The 23,481-nt window shown below is 40.6% G+C and overlaps 1 protein-coding gene across 6 annotated transcripts in view; it reads left to right on the forward strand.

Annotated features, from left to right (window-relative positions):
* MRE11 (MRE11 homolog, double strand break repair nuclease) overlaps positions 1-23,168 on the forward strand; it is an 83,124-nt gene extending 59,956 nt beyond the window's left edge. For 5 of the 6 annotated variants that reach the window (XM_047690888.1, XM_047690891.1, XM_047690890.1 and 2 more), the window contains 4 exons: positions 2,325-2,383; positions 6,621-6,688; positions 16,071-16,149; positions 20,003-23,168. In XM_047690888.1, coding sequence (XP_047546844.1) covers positions 2,325-2,383; positions 6,621-6,688; positions 16,071-16,149; positions 20,003-20,059 — 263 coding nt within the window. In that variant the 3' untranslated portion in view covers positions 20,060-23,168. Of the gene's footprint in view, positions 1-2,324; positions 2,384-6,620; positions 6,689-6,775; positions 6,871-16,070; positions 16,150-20,002 lie in introns of those variants that run through there. The other variant, XM_047690892.1, reaches the window with a different exon arrangement.
* The last annotated feature ends 313 nt before the right edge of the window (positions 23,169-23,481 follow it).

A 23,481-nucleotide genomic window follows, 5' to 3' on the forward strand; every position in this document is an offset into this window, starting at 1 on the left:
ATTTCCCACATCACTTTATAGGCGGGGAAATTGAGACTTAAGGAAGCCAAGGAGCTTGGCTCTGGTCACCCAGCTAGTCAGTCAAAATGAGTTTAACTCTACAACCACCATACTGTATTGCCTTCCTAACTTAACTCGGTGCTTATTTTTCTGATAAGGTTAATTTATCTCACTGACATCTGTTGGGGATATAAAGAAAGGAGGGCCATTTATTTATTTATTTTTAAGGCGGGCTCTTCAGGATCTGAGAGTCTGAGGATTCAATTAGTCAATAATTATTGAGTAGAAATATTCTTTAAGAGTCATGATGGCTGGGGCACCTGGGTGGCTCAGTGGATTAAGCCGCTGCCTTCCGCTCAGGTCATGATCTCAGAGTCCTGGGATCGAGCCCCGCATCGGGCTCTCTGCTCAGCAGGGAGCCTGCTTCCTCCTCTCTCTCTGCCTCCCTCTCTGCCTGCTTGTGATCTCTCTATCAAATAAATAAATAAAATCTTTAAAAAAAAAAAAAAGAGTCATGATGGCTGACTTTTTTCATTCAGTTGCCCTCTTTAGCCTTTCAAGTAGAGTTAGGATGTAAGGCCCTAGTAGTTGAGTAGAGTGGATAAGAACTTTGCTTTTGCCCTTAATTTCTCCTCTCAGATAGACATCACAAGACAGGATAGAACCTGGAATAGGAAAAATGAACAAATCATAAATTTAGGCTAGATAGAACAATTTCTGAGTTTTCAGACTACAAGAATTTTGGACTTTGTGGGTTTCTCTGAGCTTTTGACTTTTTCGGGGCCTCTTTCTTTTTTTCTCCTCTTACCCTGTTTAATTTGGGGGTTGTCTTGGGGAAAACATTGTTTTATATTAAGAAATTGGTAAGGCTTAGGAGGAAATAAAACTCTAATTGGCAGTTTGAAATTTATTCTAGGTTTTAAATATTCTGTACCCAATTCATTGTAGTGGGAGTGGGGCAAGGGAGGGGATGCGGGGGCTCACACCACTAAGCAATTCTTAGCCATCAGCTGGGTTTCCTACAAATTGACTCAATTCTGACACTGTCTACCCAGATGTAGCATCAGATTCCTTAGGGTAAGGGCTGAGTTCCACAAGACTGCCTCCCTCCACTTCAGAGGCTAATCAGAAATCTAGCTGTGCTTTTTATCCGTCTTTTTCCCTTAATTTCCTCTTCGGGTTTAATTAATTTCCTGGGGCGGCTCACAGAACTCAGGGAACTAGTTAATTCACTAACTTACTGGTTTATTACAAAGGATATAAATCAGCACCCGGATTCCCGGATTAAGAAATACAAAAGGTAAGGTTGCAAACAAAGGATTTGTATCCTCAGAGTTTGGGGGCCAGCAGCCTGGCAAGTGGGAGCATTCTAGTTTACCACCTCTAAGCTTGCTGAACCCCTCCTTTGGGTTTCTGTGGCAGCTTCATGACCATTAAATGATTAAATCAATGGCTATTGGTGATTGATTCAACCTCCGGTCCCCCTCTCTCCTTGGAAATCTTGGGGTGGGACTGAGTTCCAGCCTTCATTTCCTGATTTCCATGTTGGTTCCCTGGCAACCAGCCCCCAGATTTAGGTTTGGTTTGAAAGTCACTTCATTAACACGACAAAAGACACTTCTCTGGCTCTTAGTACTTAGGAATTTCTGGGTACTAGGAGCTCTGCCAGGAATGGGGACTGAGACGAAACCCGTATTTCTTATTATAAAATCGTAGTATCATGATTTTGATCTTGGGAAATATAAGGGTTAGCTAAACTTCATGTTTCTAAGTTTTTAAAGCTAAAATGTGAGGATTTAAAGAGAAGTTTTATCATAGCGTAAAAGATAACGCTGTTTTCTAGGATTTCCCCTGGACTCTTTCTTAGACTGAATATGGCTAACAAAGTAGAGGAGAATAAGAAAGCTCTTACTGGAACCACATGGTTCCTGATCCAGCCCCAGGGAAAGGTACTGCCAACTGTAAGGGAAAGAAGACATGAGGAGGGTTACCTTTGATATATTTGGAGTTTAATCCATTTGATGATCAGATTTTATTCTTCATATAGTTCCTATAAAATATTTTTAGTGTAGGTGTATTTATGAACATCACCTGTTATTTTATTTGAATAAGCCATGAAATCAGGAGACTGGCAGTTAGGCATTGATTTATTTAAACATATAATTCCACCTCCCTTTAGATTTTAAAAAATATAAATGTTTTATAATTGGCTATCATGGATTTTTGTAGATTGAGCTTACAAAGTCTGAAGATAAAGATAGGTACAATTTTTTCTCAGTTATTTTAAGAATAACATAGTGGATGTTTATTCTTTCACATTATAGCCTTTAAATCTGCAAGACAGCAGCCATCCCGAAATGTTGCTACTAAGAATTATTCAGAGGTAAGATGAAAAGTTTTATAGTTGTGTGTTAATAATTTATGCTTCCTGCATTTTGAATTGTCAATTCTTTGATCTACAAAGTAAATGAAGAAAAAGTGGGAAACATTAAAGCTGGACAGAATATTATGGGTTATCCAGACCAAGGGCTTCTAGGATTTTTTTTTTCTTTAAATACTGGATCTTGGGCACCTGGGTGGCTCAGTCATTAGGCCTCTGCCTTTGGCTCAGGTCATGATCCCAGGGTCCTGGAATCAAGCCTGGCATCGGGCTCTCTGCTCAGCGGGAAGCCACCTTCTCCCTCTCCCACTCTCCCTGTTTGTGTTCCCTCTCTTGCTGTGTCTCTCTCTGTCAAATAAATAAAAATATTTTTAAAAAAATACTGTATCTCATGATTAGGAGCCCTGTGTGTTTACAGTAATATTTTCAAGGATAACATTGTTGAGGTTCATGCATAGAATATTAATATTGAAGATTGGAGTTCAGTGCATATAGAAGTATTATTTAAATCTGGCTTCCTTTTGTTACTTATCCTCTCATGATACCACAGTTGGTTTGTTGATGGCTGGGAGCTAGACTCAAGACAAATTAAGCAGTCAGAATGTAAGGACCTCTGTCTTAAGCTCTAGATTCAATAACATAGGCCCTCTGCACTTCCTTTGGATTACAAGATTTTATATGTGTTTGAAGCGCCTGTTACCTTACTTTCAAGACCCACATGTCTTTACGCCTAAGGCGGTGCTCTTGCTTCTGTGTCAGGGTTTCTCCATAGCAGCACTGTTGACCAGATAAGTCTTGAACCAGGTAAGTCTTACTGGGAGGGACTGTCCTCTGCATTGTGGGAATTTTAGCAACATCTTACCCTCTATCCTCTAGATGCCAGTAGCAACCCCCCCTAATTATGACAATCAAAAATGTCTCAGACATGTCCCTAAGTTTCCAGAATAATAGCCATTATCACCTGCAGTTGAGAATTTGTGTTCTGTGTCATACCTGCCCCAGCAGCATTCTCTCAAATTTCATTCTTCAACTCTTGAATATGTGACAAAAGTTACCCACCCTTCTGTTCCAGGAAACTTCTCTGCTCTGATTTCGTTTTGTCCTTTTATATCCCTTAACCTCATCTTTTTCCCCCCTTCTTCCTGTTGTTGCTGATGTGTGGGTGCCAGTGCTAATAACTATTATCCTGAGCTCCATTTTATTATTTGCTTTCAACTATTGCCTGCTGTCACTTGCAGATCATCTAAAAGCAAAATAGCACACCCACAAAGTAGCTTCTTTTCTGGATTTTTTCTCTTGCAAGACAGGAACAGGAGTTCAAAAGGAATAAGTTGTGCTAAAATAGCTTTTTTTTATTCATTCATCGTGGTTACACAGTGGTAGATTGGGGGAGCGTTGAATACCTTTGATTCCTTCAAGGCACATAAGACAATCTTCTGGTGGTTTTATGACAAAATGCAGAAACATTGGCCGGATTCATAGTTTCTTGGACAATTACATTTAACAATTTTTTATTAATAGTTTTAGGTCAGCCTAGAGGGGGATCTCTCAGATACTGTTTTTTCACTGTTTTGTCCTTGGCTTTGTTCCTTAGCTGCAGATGTAGCAACTGTGTGTATTAAGTGTCAAGATAATACAAAATGTAGAGAGATAAGTAAGTAGTATTTTTTTTCTTTTTTCCTTTTTTTTTTTTTAAGATTATTTATTTATTTATTTATTTGGCAGACAGAGATCACAACAAGTAGGCAGAGAGACAGGCAGAGAGAGAGGAAGGGGAAGCAGGCTCCCTGCTGAGCAGAGAGCCTGATGTGGGCTTGATGCTGCCTCCATTTCTGGACCCTGGGATCATGACCTGAGCCGAAGGCAGAGGCTTTAACCCACTGAGCCACCCAGGCACCCTAGTAAGTAGTTGTTAGGGTACGGAGTCGCCCACCCCTCGATTAGACAGAGAACACTCTCGATAATGCAAGTCACACAGCGAGGTTTATTTCCAGCTAGCTGGGGTCCAAGTATCTGCCCGGTGCAGTGGGTTTCATCAAGGACCCCGAGCACTCAAAGCCAAGGGTTTATATAGCATTTTCTTTTCTTTTTTTTTTTTTTTTTTTAAAGATTTTATTTATTTATTTGACAGACAGAGATCACAAGTAGGCAGAGAGGCAGGCAGAGAGAGAGGAAGGGAAGCAGGCTCCCTGCTGAGCAGAGAGCCCGATGCGGGACTCGATCCCAGGACCCTGAGATCACGACCTGAGCCGAAGGCAGCGGCTTAACCCACTGAGCCACCCAGGCGCCCTATATAGCATTTTCAAGGCACTTTTTCATAGCTACATACAGATCTTGCGCCCCACTTTGACAGTCTAACTTTGTTTAACCTTTGCCACCCCGGCATCACCCTGGCGCCATCCTGGCGGTTAAGTGAGATTTAGGTTTAGAAGAAATTTAACTTTATTTACATTTCCTTCTGCCTCAGCCTCCCTCAGTTTTATGGTGTGACCTTAGACCTTGAGGAACTGAGCCATTTGTCTCTGGCCATTGAAGAGATAGCCCTTTTTGTTGTAAATCACCAGGACATTTGCAAACCAAGGGAGACTCCTGTCTTGCAGGATTGTGATCTCTGCAAGTTAACTATTTGTTTTTCTTTAACATTTGGTCCCTGTGGTACCACCACCTAACTGCCCTGATGGTATATGATTAAGTTGTTTTTTCAGGTTTTAGCTTCTTTCTCTTGTCTCAAGTTACTTGCGCCTGTGGGCTGGTTAGGGACTCTCAGTAAAATGGCTTCCCGGCCTTCAGGATGGCCATTCTTCTGCTAACCCACTCTTACAGTGCAAGGTGCCGGCTTTTGCTTTGCCAAGATGACTGTACTTATGTCAGGGCTAGACTCGAGGTGGGTACAGCCTTGTTTTTCTTGGCCTCCACACCTGGAGCTGGTCTCCGGGACTTGTTTTTTTTTTTTTTTTTTTTTTTTTTTTTTTTTTTTTTTTTTAAAGATTTTATTTATTTATTTGACAGAGAGAGATCACAAGCAGGCATAGAGGCAGGCAGAGAGACAGGAGGAAGCAGGCTCCCTGCTGAGCAGAGAGCCCTATGGGGGACTCGATCCCAGGACTCCGAGATCATGACCTGAGCCGAAGGCAGCGGCTTAATCCACTGAGCCACCCAGGCGCCCCCGGGACTTGTTTTTAAGTCCCCTGGGGGAAGGGGAGCAGGGACAGTTTAAGGGTTAAATAACAAAGTTATTGTTTAACTTCAATGGGAGCCTCTGGCTAAAATAGAAATACAAAATAGGTCCTTACATAGTATTGTAGATGATAGAATCAAGAATAACAAATATCTTGGGGTGCCTGGGTGGCTCAGTCAGTTAAGTACCTTACTTTGGCTCAGGTCATGATCCCAGGGTCTTGGAATCGAGCCCTGAATTGGGGCTCCCTGCTCACTAGAGAGCCTGCTTCTCCCTCTCCGTCTCCCTCTGCTGCTCTCCCTTCTTGTGCTCTCTTGCTCACTCTTTCAAATAAATAAATGTTCCTCTAGGTACCTCGGCTGCCATGGTGTTTAGAAGAGTGAGCTCAGACATGTATAGATACCATTTGTGATTGAAGAGTGACATTAGAGGGAAGTCAGGTTAAGCTTCAGGTTTTGGTTATTGTGGTTTGTTTTGTTTTGTTTTGTTTTGTTTTAAGATTTTATGTATTTGAGGGACGCCTGGGTGGCTCAGTTGGTTAAGCAGCTGCCTTCGGCTCAGGTCGTGATCCCAGTATCCTGGGATCGAGTCCCACATTGGGCTCTTTGCTCGGCAGGGAGCCTGCTTCTGCCTCTGCCTCTGCCTGCCCTTCTGTCTGCCAATGCTTGCTCGCTCTCCCTCTCTCTCTGACAAATAAATAAATAAAATCTTTAAAAAAAAAAAAGATTTTATGTATTTGAGACAGCACACATGGGGGATACTGGGAGGAGGAGGAAGGAGCACAGGGAGAAGGAGAAGCAGACTCCCCACTGAGCAAGGAGCCTGCTGTCAGGCTCCATCCCAGGACCCCAGGATGATGACCTGAGCTGAAAGCAGTCCAGTCACTCAACCAACTGAGCCACCCAGGTGCCTCAAACTTAAGTTTTAACAATTGGTTTCTGCCCCCTTTTTTCTGACTTTTTTTTCTAATCTATTAAAAAAATATTTTTTGAGATACAACTATTTATTTTTATTCAGATAAATTCCCATAAACTCTATTCACTGTTTTGTTTTTTCCCTTAGGTGATTGAGGAGGATGAGTCAGATGTGGAAGAGGACGTTTTTCCTACGACTTCCAAAACAGAACAAAGGTAGGTGCACTGATTTCCTGCAAGAAGAAACACCCTAAAAATTTTAAATCATCCAAAATTCTACCTATACATTTTTCTGTGCCACAGAAGTTTAACAGATTTGTTCTCAACTGGCCAAATAAATAGAGAAGTGAAAAATAGAGCAAAGCCGAGTTCATAGAGATGACGCAGCATTACTGCAGGTATTTTTCAGTGAAACTTAACCTCTAATTTGTTTCCTTTTGCCTTTATTACTCAGGGATTTTCCTGATGGATTTTTCTGTGTTCTCTCTAATGAACAGAGTATTGTATTTTTTTTAATTGTATTTTTCTAAATATTTTATTTCAGCTTCTCTTTCATATCGCATTTTTTTTTTAAAGAGTGTTTATTTATTTATTTGACAGACAGAAATCACAAGTAGGCAGAGAGGCAGGCAGAGAGAGAGGAGGAAGCAGGCTCCCCACTGAGCAGAGAGCCCGATGTGGGGCTCGATCCCAGGACCCTGGGATCATGACCTGAGCCGAAGGCAGAGGCTTTAACCCACTGAGCCACCCAGGTGCCCCTCATAGCGCATTTTTACATACTGTGTTTCACAGGGTGCTGTGCCAAACACTAAAAAGAGGATCACGTGGGCTTTTCCTGCCTTTGGAGCGCTCGTTTGCTTCTACCTGTCCCTTTTGGTTTTTGCCATTTTTGCTATTACTTGGCTTGATGCACTGTTAGCATTTCTCTGTGTTAGGGTTTTAGGTGGACACTGCTTAACTGAAGCTCAGTTAATGAAAATTTCTACTTAAGAAAATAATCAAGAGCTTTTTAAACTGATTTTCTGTGTGAGCATTATATGAGGTCTGTTGGGGATCAAAATAAATGTTTTCACATGGTTACTGCCTTTAGGCAATGCAAGTTATAGTGGAAAAGAGAGATGAACACTTTTCAGTCCATTAAAGGATGATGAGTCAGTACATAATTATGTGTGAAATTTTATGATACAGATTAGGTGTGAGTGCTCACAGGCTCTTAGAAAACGGAGCAAGAATTATGGGCTATGAAAGAAGGAAGAGTTTTCTAAGGGAGTAACATTTAGCTGAGGTTTTGAGATAGGAATCTGAGTTTTGAGAGGGGTGGAGAAGGGCAGCTGAGAGTAATGGCCTGAGCAGGAGTTGTTAGCAAGAAGGAAGAGAATGAGGAAAAAAACTCTGCCTCAGTGTTTCACACTGGTTTCATGATCTCAACCTTGTTTTCATTTCCTAAGGATAAAAATGAAATTTGATTTAAATTAAAATAATAAGAGAAATTAAATACTAAAGAATGAAATTTTGCTGGGTAGGATTGAGCTGGGGAAAGGCCAAAACCATTGTAGTATCTCAGATTTTTCACCTACCCCATCTTTTAGAACTTAGAACCAATTTTCATTCCTTGGGCGTGATACTGACCCTACAGAGAATATATGCTTTATGTGAATTAAGGATCTGTGTTGGGAAAATTGGTATATGTAGTTCTGCATCCATATATTTATTCAGTTACATGTTATGCTAGGAGCTGGGGGTAGAAATATGGAAGAAATGTCTCCTTCCTTCAAGGAATTTTCACTTTAGCAGTATGCTAATTACGAGGCACTAATAATCCAACAAGGTAAATGTTTTATTCAAGTGTAATGAAATCTGAGGGAAGTGACACTGTCTTCTAGAATAGGTCATCGAAGGCTTTACAAAGAAAGTAGGTAATGTTTGGGTTGATGATCAACAGGTGTTTAAGAATGTTTAAAAGAAATTGTCAGAGAGGAAGAATTTCTTCTCCCCTTCAAGGTCTTTCTGGCTGAGCTAAGAACCAAATTGACATGAGACAGATTAATAGGAAATCAAGTTTAATTTCATATATAGGGGGAATCCACACAAACGTGGAAATTCCAAAGACAGACAAAATGAGGTATATATGTCATTCTGAAATAAGGGAGTAGGGATCTTGGACATCAGTGGAAAAGAAAGCAATTCACAGGAAGATGAAAGACAGTAAGCGCTTGGTAAATGAATGTTTACTGGGCCACTCAGAATTAGTAGGACAGAGAGGATTTTGATCAAACAAAATCTTTGCTGGGTTCCTCCCTGTCTACCATACCTAGTCCATACCGTAATATGGTTACCTACCTATGGTGATAGCTCTCTTCCTGGAGTAGGTCCAATATCTAAGTCCTTTTTAGGCATTTGGGGGAAGGTAAAGAGCTTTCCTGAATCTGCTGAGTTTTGATTGCTTTTTAACTCAAAATAATCCTCATGTCAAAGTAACTGATGTTGGGATGGCCTACCGTTGGCCCCTACAAAATTATCAGGGTGCAGCAGTAAAGAGTAATGTCACAGGCCACAGACATCTGCTTGAAAGAGAGATCAGGGAAGGCCTCTGAGGAGATCACCTTTAAGGTAAACTCTTCAGGTGCGTGGGTGGCTCAGTCAGTTAAGTGTCTGCCTTTGGCTCACGTCATGATCCCAGGGTTCTGGGATTGAGCTGCTCATTGGTCTCCCTGCGTGGCAGGGAGCCTGCTTCTCCCTCTCCCTCTGCTGTTCCCTCTGGTTTTTCTCCCTCTTTCTCTGTCAAATAAATAAATATTTTTTTTAAAAAATTAACTGAAATCTTGCTGAGAGACTTGGCCTTGCAAAAAGCCGAAGGAAGAGCACATACAGAGTGCCTCTCGCTTGTTTGTTTGTTTCTCTTTTTAATTTGAATTCGTTAATTAATATATAATGTATTACTGGCTTCAGAGGTACGGGTCTGTGATTGATCAGTCTAAGATAACACCCAGTGCTTATTACATCCTGTGCCTCCTTAATGTCCATCCCCGGGTTACCCCCTCCCCCCCTCAGCAACCCTCAGTTTGTTTCCTATGATTGAAAGGCTCTTATGGTTTGTCTCCCTCTCTGGTTTCATCTTGTTTTATTTTTTCCTCTCTTCCCCTATGATCCTCTGTTTTATTTTTTAAATTCCACATATGAGTGAGATCATATGGTAATTGTCTTTCTCTGATTGACTTACTTCACTTAGCATAATACCCTCTAGCTCTATCCATGTCATTGCAAATGGCAGGATTTCTTTTTTTTTTTTTCCCCCTGATGGTTGAGTAGTAGTCCATTGTGTATATACACCACATCTTTCCATTCATCTCTTAATGGCTACCTCGGCTGTTTCCATAATTTGGCTATTGTAGACATTGCTGATGTAAACATTGGGATGCGGGTGCCCCTTCAGATCACTACGTGTATACAATATATACATGTATACAAATATATTTCTTCCCCGCAGACAGAGAGACAAACCGTGTGTGTGTTTATGCGTGTATATGTAAATACCTAGTAGTGCAACTGCTGGCTCATAGTGTAGTTCTTTTTTTATTTTATTTTATTTTTTTTAAGATTTTTTTTACTTATTTATTTGACAGACAGAGATCACAAGTAGGCAGAGAGGCAGGCAGAGAAAGGGGGAGGCAGGCTCCCTGGTGAGCAGAGAGCCCGATGCGGGGCTCGATCCCAAGATCCTGAGATCATGACCTGAGCCGAAAGCAGAGGCTTTAAACCACTGAGCCACCTAGGCGCCCCTGTAGTTCTTTTTTTAACTTCTTGAGGAACCTCCATACTGTTTTCCAGAGTGTTTGCACCAGCTTGCTTTCCCACCAACAGTATAAGAGAGTCAACATCTGTCATTTCCTCATCTGTTAATTTTAGAATTTTAGCCATTCTGATTGGTGTGAGGTGGTATCTCCTTGTGGTTTTGTATTTTCCTGATGCTGAGTGATGTTGAGCATTTTTTCATTGGTCTGTTGGCCATTTGTATGGCTTCTTTGGAGAAATGTCTGTTCACATCTTCTGCCCATTTCTTGACTAGATTTTTTGTTTTTTTGGTGATGAGTGATAAGTTCTTTATAGATTTTGGATACTAGCCCTTTATCTGATAGGTCATTTACAAATATCTTCTCCCATTCTATAGGTTACCTTTTAGTTTTTGTTGACTGTTTCCTTTGCTGTGCGAAAGCTTTTTATCCTGATGGAAGTCCCAATAGTTCATTTTTGCCTTTGTTTCCTTTGCCTCTGGAGACGTGTCTAGCAAGAATTTGCTACAGATGACGTCACAGAGGTTGCTGCCTGCGTTCTTCTCTAGGATTTTGATGGATTCCTGTCTCACATTGATGTCTTTCATTCATTTCGAGTCCATTTTTGTGTGTGGTGTAAGGAAGTGGTCCACTTTCATTCTTCTGCCTGTGGCTGTCCCATTTTCCCAACACCATTTGTTGAAGAGACCGTCTTTTTTCCATTGGATATTCTTTCCTGCTTTGTTGAAGATTCGTTGACCATAACATTGAGGGTTCATTTCTGGGGTCTCTACTCTGTTCCATTTATCTAATGTGTCTGTTTTTGTGCCAGTACCATATTCTCTTGATGATTACAGGTTTGTAATAGAGCTTGAAGTCTGGAATTGTGATGCCACCAGTTTGGGTTTTCTTTTTCTTTCTTTTTTTTTTTTAATTAATTAATTTATTTATTGGTCAGAGAGAGAGAGAAAGAGGGAGAACACAAGCAGGCAGAGCAGCAGGCCGAAGCAGAGAGAGAAGCATGAGCAAGGAGCCCGATGTGGGGCTCGATCCCAGGACCCCGGGATCATGACCTGAGCCGAAGGCAGAGGCTTTAACCCACTGAGCCACCCAGGCACCCCGGATTTTCTTTTTCAACATTCCTTTGGAGATTCGGGTCCTTTCGGTTTCCATACAAATTTTAGGATTATTTGTTCCAACTCTGTGAAAAAAATTGATGGTATTTGATAGGGATTGCATTAAATGTATAGATTGCTCTGGGTAGCATTGATATTTTAACAATATTTGTTCTTCCAATCCATGAACATGGAACATTTTTCCATTTCTTTGTGTCTTCCTCAGTTTTTCTCATGAGTGTTCTTCCCCCCGCCCCCCAAGATTTTATTTATTTATTTGACAGAGAGAGAGAGATCATAAGTAGGCAGAGAGGCAGGCAGAGACAGAGGGGGAAGCAGACTCCCTGCTGAGCAGAGAGCCCGACGTGGGGCTCGATCCTAGGACCCTGAGATCATGACCTGAGCCGAAGGCAGAGGCTTTAATCCACTTAGCTACCCAGGTGCCCCTCATGAGTGTCCTATAGTTTTCTGAGCACAGATCCTTAGCCTCTTGAAAAAGAAAGAAGCTTAACTGTAGGTTAGGAGCCAGTGACCAATCCATGGAAAAGAAGGGGTTTGAAATAAGAATAAGAAAAGTAGGAATACATCATGAAGTAGTAATAGTTGAGCAGGGTAAGGTATTTGGACTTTATTATAAATGCAGGGAAATCCATGGAAGGATTTTGAGAGAGTAGTGGCACCATCTGATTTACATTTATAAAGGATCCCTGTGGTACAGGAAGCAAGGTACAAGCAGGCTGACCTGAAAGGAGTGTGTGTAGTCCCCAGAAGAGAGATGACAGAGGCTTGTACCAGAGTGGTAGCAAGGGAAAGGGAAGGAATAGACGGTTTCAGGGTATATTAGGAGGTAGATGTGACAGAAGTCGGGGATGTATTGACTATCTGGAGTGAGGGAGAATGAGGTATCATGGTTGGTTTCCAGGTTTTCTACTTGAACTCTTAGTGCCATACACTGAGAAAGTCATCAAAGAAGAGAAATAGATTTTGGTAAGGGATGATGGGCAGAAAATCAAATAATTCTGCTTTAGATGTGGAAAGTTTGAGATGCCTGTGAAATTTATATGAAGGGGGTGGTGGTGGGCAATTGGATATATGAGTCCATAGCTCAGATGCGAGGTTTGAATGATACCTAAATGTTCTTCTCAACAGCATATAACAGATACACAGATACTGAACTTGAAGCTGTTAGAATGGATTTGATCACCTTACAAGAGAAGGTAGAGAAGAGAGGGCTTTGTGTTCTAGTACCTGGGTTTTAACCTTTAGAATTTAGGAAAAGTAGGAGCAATGAGAAAGACCCAGAAGAGTATGGCGTTGCCAAAGCCAGTGCCGGCCTTGGTAGAACGAGTGCAAAATACCAAGACAGGCTGAGGTGCAAGTCAGGTTGTATATTTGTGGTCTATAGTTGAGGATAATTGGGGTAGCATTTCTCAGTCTTGAGTTACTGTCTTAAACTTGAGTTCTATATTAGTCAGGACACCTTAGGTTCTTTGGTCCAATGAAAACCTAACTCAAATTTGCTTAGGGAAAAGGAGGTTTATTGAAAGAATATCTGAATATGTCAGTCCATCAAAGGAAGAGAGTCTCTTTCAGTACTTGCTTGATCATTCTTGTCTTTGTGAATTAAAACACACACAAACAAAAACAAGTGTAGCTTTCTGAGGTTTTTTTTTTTCCCCCAGTAGTGCATCAGTAGTCAAGAGGAAATAAGTTTAGGTTGCATGAGGTCCTTATTTTTCATTATTAGAACCAATGGAAATACTATTTTAGTATGTTTGACATATATTTTAAAGGTATTAAAGAAAAATATCTTGATTTCTGCTACCATTTTGTGTTGTCTACTTTTTAGTAGAATAAATGTTTGTCGCTTTCTTATTTACTCCTGCGGTAATAAGAATAACTGAATTGTTTATTCTTCTGAGCCTTTACATGTGAATTAGCTTGTGTGATGCTCACATGCACCCCAGGAGGCAGATGAATCTGTAACTATCCCATTGTCCCTTGGAAGAAAGTAAGGCATAGTAGGTTAAGTGGCTTACTTATTTATCGTGGCCCAGCCAGTCACACAGCCAGGGGTTCTGCTGCAGACCTGTTTGTGCTGCTGCTTCGCTTTGTAGCACAACAGATTCACCTCTCAAACCACTGTGCAGGCAGTAGGAACCATTTAAATGATGAGAGGCAACTTAGAAATTAATGTTTTTGGCAGCAGATCAGAAATCAGCCATGGCAAATTTGTGTTTCTGATGAAGCAATGACTGACACAATTTTGGTGGGTTTTGAAGACTTACTTACTAATGGCAAGGTTTGTATGGTTATTTTGATTATTTACAGTATTTAAGCTCTAAAACATACAAGGTATGGGCCTTGTACAAGTTGTTTTACTACTCTGTGCCTCAATATCCTCATTTATAAAATGAATATAATAGTATTTACCCCATATGGCTATGAGATTTAAGTGGGTTAATACTTATAAAGTGCTAAGTACAATGCCTGACACATAGTAACACAGTAACAGCTCTATAAATGTTCATTAAATAAATTAAATAACAGGCTAGGGAAAATAGAACAAGAGTAATAGGAGGAAAGGTAAGCAATAAAAGCTCCATAATGCCCAGCAGTTAACTTGGAAAAGGAAATAACTTAAGGGCTGTAAAACTGCCTCCTGCCAGATGGGTAACAGAGAGCCTACTTTTCCTTGGGAAGGTTGTTCCAGACTTTGTCCTTGTGCTGGCAATAAGAGGGCCGTTCAGGTTTGGTAGCAGTACCAAATAAACCGAGGACCCTCCCTCAAAACATCAATAAGAGGGGTGTGGGGGAGGGGCAGGCATTGAGTGGTGGGAAGCTTGCATTTTTGTGGCACCTGTGATGTGCCAGCCACAGTATTAGGCCAGTTCTAACATGTCACCTTGTGCTTAAAACACTGCTGCAGCTGACTTCTTGGCTAAACATCTCTAGGCTGAACGCTCTGATTTATGGCCCCAAATAATATCTGAACAAAAAAGGGAAAGAAGCTTACAGCTCCTGGCGCTCGATTTGATACACCCTCTCTTTTTATTTTAGCCATCCACATGAAGCAAATCAAATTAAACTTTTTCTCATATCCAGGATAAGGCCCATTTATTCGACCCAGCAATCAAAAGAGTATAACCATTTCTTTCCCTCCCTACTGTTGATTTCTAGGGCTAGGGGGCTCCTTCACAAATGAGATCTGTAAGTCTGTGGAGCCCCCAGATGCAGAACTTAGGACTCTCGCTATGATCAGATGAGCCACTGTCCATCATAGATGACTGGCTCGTTTCTGGGTCCCATTGGTTATTTGGGGAGACATCAGAAGCCAAGTCAGGGCTCAGTGGGTTTTTTTTTTTTTTTTCCCATAAACCAGCCCCCTTTCCCCAGCCCCCAGGGAGAATGGGTTCACCTAACTTCCGCCTCCTTGGCACTGTGGCTGTATGCTCTTGATGACCTGCTTCCTGTCACAGATGGAAACAAGTCAGCAACCGACCAGTTCCCGCTTAGGCCAAGTACAGAGAGATGGGCATGTTCCAGATGGATCGCTTGATAAATTTCCTTGATCTCTACTTCTAAAGCCGTGTTGCGCTTCAAGTTTGCTTCATAGATCCTCCTGTCCTTTACTTTTATGTAGAAGAACCCGTGGGTTTTTTCTTTCCTTCTGACACATGCCCTCTTGATTCTCAACCCACTTGTCCAGACAAGATCTTCAGATATACTTCAGACGTACTTTTGCTGTAACATCCCAATGCATGGTAATAAATTAGTAGCTAAAAGTTTACAAATGCTGCTTTCATTTAAGACTGGAGTTGGCAAACTTTCTTAAAGGGCCAGATAGCAAATATTTTAGGCTTTGCAGACCAAGAGGCAAAGCTGAGGCGATTATGTAGATATTTGTAAAACCATTTAAATGTACCCCATTTCAAAACGGGAAAACCATTCTTAGTTCATAGGCAGTAAAAAACCAGGCTGGATAGACTGCAGTGACCTGATCTAAGAGGATTTAGAATTCCTGCTGATAAAAAGACATACAAATATGAGTTCCTTTACCACAAGTTAAGCTTCATAAGGAGGGGAATCATGATCTTGTTTGCTGATATTTCCCAGGGCCTATCAGAGTACCTGGAAAAGAGCAAGCTCTCAGTGTATATTTGCTATTTGATTTGGATCGAACATGAGTAAGACGAGCAGTGAGCAGTGAGCCCTAGAAAATTGTGAGCCTCCCCTGAAATCCCTTTATCTTGTGACAGAAACATAGCTGGTATTTGAATACAAATATTTCCATATTCAATTTTCAAGAGTGGGGGATGATAGTAGATGCATGTTAATACATGCTAAGCACTATAATAAGCAAGGATCGGTATAGTGTTTAATAGATGTCAGGCGACTGATCTAAGTCTTTTAGCATATTAACACAGTAATTCTCTAAAAACTTATTACTATCCTCATTTTATGGATGAGAAAATTGAGACAGAGAGGCTAAGTGCCTGAAGCCACATAGCTAGTAAATGACAAAATTGGAATTCAGACCCTAGCTCCAGAGTCCTTTTCCTCACCATTACATTTTTACTGTCTCTAATGTAGATTGAGGGAAGGGATTAGCTATCTTTACTCATGGCTGCTACTAGAATGAAAAATCGCACTTAAAAGGGCTCATGAATTCTCTCATTCATTTTCTTTGTTTTTCCCATGTTTCTGCCTCAGGTGGTCGAGCGCATCATCATCAAGCAAGTGCATGTCCCAGAGCCAAATAGCTAAAGGAGTTGATTTTGAATCAGATGAGGTAATAAAGTAATATTGTTAAATCTTCATCAATTTTCAGCTGTCTATAAAATTTAAGTAAGGACTGCTAAGCTAGTTGCTGGAAATGATTTTTTAAAATACGTGCATTGATAACCTTCCTTTGAACTGTACTTAATGTTAAGAATCAACAAGTAGGGGTGCCTGGGTGGCTCGGTGGGTTGCCTCTGCCTCCGGCTCAGGTCATGATCCTGGGGTCCTGGGATCGAGCCCCGCATCGGGCTCTCTGCTCAGCGGGGAGCCTGCTTCCCCCTTTCTCTGTCTCTGCCTGCCTCTCTGCCTACTTGTGTCCTCTGTCTGTCAAATAAATAAATAAAATCTTAAAAAAAAAAAAAAATCAACAAGTAATGTTTGTTGGGTACCCGTAAATCTAAATACTCAGCTATAGAAGACCTGCCAATTTTTATTTATTTATTTTTTATTTTTTAAAGATTTTATTTATTTATTTGACAGACAGAGATCACAGGTAGGCAGAGAGTCAGGCAGAGAGAGAGAGAGAGAGGGGAGGAAGGACGCTCTCCACTGAGCAGAGAGCCCGATGCGGGGCTCGATCCCAGGACCCTGAGATCATGACCCAAGCCGAAGGCAGAGGCCTTACCCCACTGAGCCACCCAGGCTCCCTGACCTGCTAATTTTTAAAATAGGATATCCTGAATTCTTAGTTAATTTGCCCTGTTAATCGTGGATCAGAATAGTTTTTCCTCCATTTCTGTCATTTATATTTGGAGAAGTGATAATGATATTCTAGAAGTTTTTAATGTTACTTTAATAAAATATTTATTAAGTACTTGCTACATGCTTTACATATTTCATATATAAAAGGGTACATGGTGGTGGTTTTCATTTACAGAGGGTTTCAGATATTGACTGAAGTGCCACATGGCAGGAGGTATGAAAGAAACTCCAATTTATGTCCAGGCCATAAAACTACCAAGTCTCTTCTAAGCTGGGGGAGAAGGAATAGAGAGGCAGACTCAAGACTAGCCTCATGGCTTCACTCATCCGTTCATTCAGCTGTGTTAAAGCCTGGCCTTTCCCATTCCTCCACGGCAGCCAGTTGATGGGCCTTTGCTAGTTTTTGTTCAGTTGCTTTAATGTGTTTTTCTTAGCTCTGTAACCCCTTTCATTTCTTTCTTTTATTTTTTTTAATTTTTGAAAGATTTTATTTATTTGAGAGAGAGTGTGCAGGCAGGGGGGAGGGGCACGGGAAGAGGGAGAAGCAGACTCCCGGCTGAGCAGGGAGCTGCACCCAGGACCCTGAGATCATGACCGGAGCAGAAGCCAGACACCTAACTGATTTGAGCCACCAAGACACCCCATTTCTTTCTTTATTTCTTTTTTTTTAAAGATTTTATTTTATTTATTTGACAGAGAGAGAGAGATCACAAGTAGGCAGAGAGGCAGGCAGAGAGAGAAGGGGAAGCAGGCTCCCTGCTGAGCAGAGAGCCCGATGCGGGGCTCGATCCCAGGACCCTGAGACCATGACCTGAGCCGAAGGCAGAGGATTAACCCACTGAGCCACCCAGGCACCCGCTTTATTTTTATTTAAAAAGTTTTTTAATTGTGGTACAAACATACAGGGTAAAACTTGGCATCTTGGGGTGCCTGGGTTGCTCAGTCAGTTAAGCATCTTCCTTTGGTTCAGGTCATGATCCCAGGGTCTTGGGATCGAGCCCCATATTGGACTCTCTGCTCCATGGGGAGGCTGCTTCTCCCTTCTTCCTCTCCCTCTGCTCCTGCTTCTGCGTGTTCTTTCTCTCTCGCACTCTCACACTGTCTCTCGAATAAATAAAATAAAATCTTTTTTTAAAAAGATTTATTTATTTATTTATTTACTTATTTATTAGACAGAGATCACAAGTAGGCAGAGAGGCAGGTGGGGAGGGGGGTGGTGAGGGAGGGGGAGCAGGCTCCCTGCTGAGCAGCGAGCCTAAAGCGGTGCTCAAACCCAGGACCCTGAGACAATGACCTGAGCTGAAGGCAGAGGCTTATTAACCCACTGAGTCACCCAGGCGCCCCAAAATAAAATCTTAAAAAAAAAAAAAACTTACCATCTTAAACATTTTTCAGCATGCAGTGCACTAGTGTGAAGTATATTCATTTTTTAGTGCAGTAGATCTCCAGAATTTTTTCATCTGGATTTAAAAATCTCCACCCACTGAGCAACTCCTCATTTCCCTTTCCTCCCAACCTCAGTAATCACCATTCTACTTTTTGTTTCTATGAATTGGACTGCTTTAGATACGTGCTATAAGTGGAGTCACAGTGTTTATCTTTTTGTGACTGACTTATGTCACTTGGCATGCCCTGCAGGTTCATCCCTGCTGTAGCCCTTGACTCACACCTTTCGTTTTGAGCTTCCGCTGTTGCTGTCATGTCCTGTATCCCAGCTGTGGTTTTGAACCAGCTTGAGGAGAGGACTCACCAGCAGTTCAGGCTGCAGAGAACAATGGCAGCATGAGCTCAAGCTCCCTGTGAAATAGTACCATGTTGCCTCCAGGAGGGAAGCAAGCAGTTGTGGTCATTTATTCATTCCAGTCATGTAGATGGATATGTTAAATGTTAAAGTTAGAGATTTGGATATAGTTCATGTTAACTGCAAAGAAAAGCAATTAGCAGGTTATTATGCCTCAAGTTGGATTTATCTCTGGTTTTTAATAAGTTCTGCCTTTGTTAATAGCAGAAAATGAATCAGTAATGTGAGTCAATTTGTATTTTCCTAGGCATTCATTTCTCACTAGAGATAAGTAACGTAGGTAACAAAGGATAGCTAACTTAGCCTAACACCAAATAATTATCCCTTTTTATTAATGTCTTAAAAGAAACAAATCAGGGGCACCTGAGTTGCTCAGTCAGGTAAACATCAGCCTTCGGCAATCCCAGGGTTCTGAATCGGGCTCCGCACTGGGCTCCCTGCTCAGCCAGGAGTCTGCTTCTCCCTCTCTCTCTGCCACTTCCACCTGCTCGTGCTCTCTTCTTGCTCTCTCTCCCTCTCTAATTAATTAAAAAAGAAAGAAAGAAAATTTACAGGCAGATTTGCTTTCTCCTGGATATTTAGCTAGAGAATACATCAGAATCAATTTTAAGTTATCCTCATCAAATTTTATAATTTGGGCTCATCTGAGGTTTGTTAGTTTTCCTGCTAACTAAGATTATATGCTCTTACTGTGCATATAATCTTCGGTCTCATTCCAGCATGAGAACTCTTCCATACTGCTGCTTTTTCCAGAAAGATACTTCAAAGATTGATTTGCTAGGTGTCTTTTTGCAGCAGTCTAAGAGTAGCTGTCTACTGCTGGCATGAAATGGGTAACAGGAAATAAGAATTATAGCTATTTCTGAGTTAGGTCCTGTGCCTTCATATTTGGCTGGGGGGGGGGGGGTGAGTTTCCAGAATATTAGGTAACATCAGTAATAAAATGTAATTAGGAAAAAAAACTCCTGAAAAGCAAACAGAAATGACTTGAAGAGTATTAACTTTCCTGGCTTACCCATACTTTATTTGCCTTTTTTAAGGTTAATAATTGAGAGAAATGTATATGGTATATATTGTAGGGATCCACACACACCTACACATATATCAGGATCAGTTATTTTCAGAGCTTGCTAAGAATTTAACTGACTGACTTACTTCCACGGTGGAAGAGCTACCAGGGAAGGGAGGAAAAGATAAATGAACAGACGATTCATATCCATAAAGCAGAGAGAACAATGAAAGGCACCTCATGTGAAAGGACGAAATGGCTTTTATTGGTATTGTTTACCTGTGAGCATGTCTGTCTTGTCTGAGTGAAGCGTGCAACAGTCACTCCTGTAACATTTGTATGTCATTTCAGGATGACGATGATGATCCTTTTATGAACATGAGTTCTTTAAGAAGAAACAGAAGATAATGTATTTAATATAACTTTGAAGTTTTCAAGGTTCAGGAAAAATCAAAATGTTGCAAGCTGAGAGTTTACAGTTGAAGATTTTTAAAGTACTGCTGTTAACTAAAGAATTTGAAAAAGATGTACTTAACAGGGAAATTTCATGTGTAAGAATTTATGTTTTGGGGTGTCATTCCCTGAACATGACTCCTTTAATTGAGATGCTTCCCAGCTCAAGAACGTACAGAATAAGATTGGTTCTCCTTATTTTTTTAATCTAGTTGTTAACATTACCTGGGGCTGCTCTATAAAATCAGAATGTTATTTTCTTCACATGTGTTAGTGTACGTCTTACCGAATGAGGGTTTTGCTTAAATACCATTCTTGAGAGTAAGGATTAAAAGAAATCTATCACTGTATGTTTCTGCTTCATGATCAAAGACTATTAGTATTTTAATGTAGTTACATTTAGCCAAAGTTGAGGAAAAGAGCTTATAAAATCTGACCCCTTTATAATTTTAATAAATTCTAGAGATTCTGGATTTCCTCAGGGTCAAACAGTCTTTGCGAAACTGTGCCCAAGCTCACTGTTCATTACTATATATTGTTCTTTTTTTAAAGCTTGTGATAGTGTCAGACACTGAGACTTTGAATGTTAGAGGTACCTTATGCTTTGAATAATTAGATAGATTTGTATTTAAAAAAATAGAAAAATCTCAGAATTAAGTTTTTGATTTTAGTTGTAGCAAAGATTTTTAAAAGATTGGGTTCCCATTGGGTTCCCATTAGTCATTTTCTTCATTCTTCATGGTTCTCTCTTCCCTTATTCTGGAGCTCTCTCATCTATTTCTACAAGGAAAAGTGTTAAAAAAAAAAAAAAAACTTATTCTAACTGTATTTTTTCAAAAGTATTGAAGAACTTTTTTAGATAGAGTGATCAATTGAGCATTATATTAGATGAAAGTACTGAACTATAACTTCTGTGGACTATCAATGCCAAAATTTTATATTAATCATATTTTATCTTAGCATCGGACATGGCCAGTTCCAGACATCTTAGTGAAGCAGCCTTGTTAAGGCCATATTTTCTCCAATCCAAGTACTGGCCAAGTCTGACTCTGCTTAGCTTTCATGATCAGGCACATCCAGGGGGTATGACCGTGGGCAAGCTTGTATTTCTTTACTTGTGTTGCAGGGGGTGGGGGAGGCAATAACGATTTGACCTTTTCAGATTTAAGCTCAATAATTCCATCTCCATCTTAAGACTATTAAAACACCCCCTGAAGTATGTCTTGTTTTCCTCTCTGAGGTAGCTGTATTTAAAGACTTGCTAGGGAAGTCGCAGATCTTGGTGGTACAACAGCCTGACATTTCTTCACTTATATATAGAATAAAACGCTTGACTGAGCAATATTCATGATGACTGGCGTGGTCACACCTGAACTATGTCAAATTATAAAAGAACATTTGCATAGTGGCTTTCTCCATATTGTAGCCCTTTGACATGGCTTCGGTCAGAACTGGGATATAACATTCTGTGGGATGAACTGGGATAAAAAATCTGTTTTAAATATTTTTTTAAAATATATTCTGTATCAACTTGAGCATAAAGATTAGGTGAGCCGATAGCATTAACCCAGCAAAAGGCATTATCCTGTGAAATATTGTCAGGACCATGTCCCGACATCTTGACTATTCCCAGCATCAGCGAAGCCGGGAATGAGAGTTGCTTCCTGTGTAGAATGGAAGCTGGTTCGGATGGTGGCATCCAGGCAATGTAGGCCCCACGTGGGGCAGGGTCAGCTGATGACTCTTCTCTCCTGCCACTGAGATGTGCCCATGTGGGGTCATCACGAAGGACACAGTCACAAAAGCATGCTGACAGCTTCTTACGAAAAAAGAAGACTTTTTCTCCAAAAATTGCTCCATGGTATGACAAAGGTACTAAATGTCATGCCGATAGCTCCCAGGAAAGGTGATTCCATGGCAGTTAGAGAAGTGAAAATCTTAGCGAATCCAAGTCACTTTGTTAACAGCTTGTATCGCTTCAGTATGGTAAAACGTGAAAGAAAATCCTTTCTGATTGAATATTGTTAACATAGTTAAATATGCCATGTAGCCTTGCTATTCTCTATCAAGGCCATAAAATCTAGGGTCTTTTGGTTTTCAGAGATGTTAGTACAGGTGTGTAGAGGTGATTCCAAATGGTGACAACCTGCAGTTGCTTTCTGGAGGCCAAGAGAGCAGTGCTGAAAACGTTCTGAGGGAAAGATCTTCCATCATTTACCAAAGAATAGACCTCTTTCTGGTGTTTTGTTCCTGTTGTAAAAACAGAGCAGCGCATTTACAAGGTTAAGAATGCACTGTAGTTCTAGGAAATTCTAGGAAGTATGACTGGTGCTTAGAAAGTTCAAGCATGTAGGCATAGGACTTAATTTGGGTACATAGAAACCATTTCTTCCCTGTAAGCTTTTAAAATTACAGAGAACAAAAACAGAAAAGTCATGTGGCTTAATAAGGAATTATAAAATGAGCACTCATGACATTTCTATGCCGGTCAAGAAATAGACCATCACTTGTGCCCCGGAAGCCCACTGAGTGTTCTGCGTCTCCTTGGGCTAACCAGTCCTGACTTCTGTCATTGAGAAGCTCTTTTTGCCACAAGGTGGTGCTTTTACCATTGGATGGCAGATAGGATGATGCAACAGCAAATCTGAAAGAAGTAAAGTTTTGGTAAATTTGGAACCTATGCAATAATACTAAGCCTATGCAGTAATACCAAATTAGCCTTCTAATCTTAGATGTAAATTGCTTTACATATTTCACCTGGCTCTGCCTGTGACTGAGGAAGTTGCCAGTTCGATAAATTTTACAAATACCGGTTCAAGAAGAAACTGTTTTATGTTTTAATAAACAAAGAGAAAAACCCTTTATTAGAAAAAATAAAAAGTCTCCCATTGTAAAATTTGTCTTTTGAAATGTACTATATTTAAAAATAACTTTCCCCTAATGTAATCTGACTTTTTAAATCTATCATACATTTAATTCATGGTGTTCTGTAGCTTTTTTAAGGCTTATTTCCATTAAAATTATTGTAAAAGTTTTGTAGAATAAAGGTTTGTGTTTTAAGTCCAAAGAGCTTCCTTTTTTTTTTTTTTTTTTAATTTGACACACAGAGATCACAAGTAGGCAGAGAGGCAGTCAGAGAGAGAGGAGGAAACAGGCTCCCCGCCGAGCAGAGAGCTCGATGTGATGCGGGGCTCCATCCCAAGACCCTGGGATCATGACCTGAGCCGAAGGCAGAGGCTTTAACCCACTGAGCCACTCAGGGGCCCCAAGCTTCCATATTCTTGAATGAAAAATGTCTGCATTTTGTTATTTGCTTATCCCTTTTAATACTTTTTTTAACTCATTGTTTATTAGCTAGGTCTGAAGACACTAGAATG

This window comes from Lutra lutra, chromosome 10 (assembly GCF_902655055.1).
Source record: "Lutra lutra chromosome 10, mLutLut1.2, whole genome shotgun sequence".
NCBI lineage: Eukaryota > Metazoa > Chordata > Mammalia > Carnivora > Mustelidae > Lutra > Lutra lutra.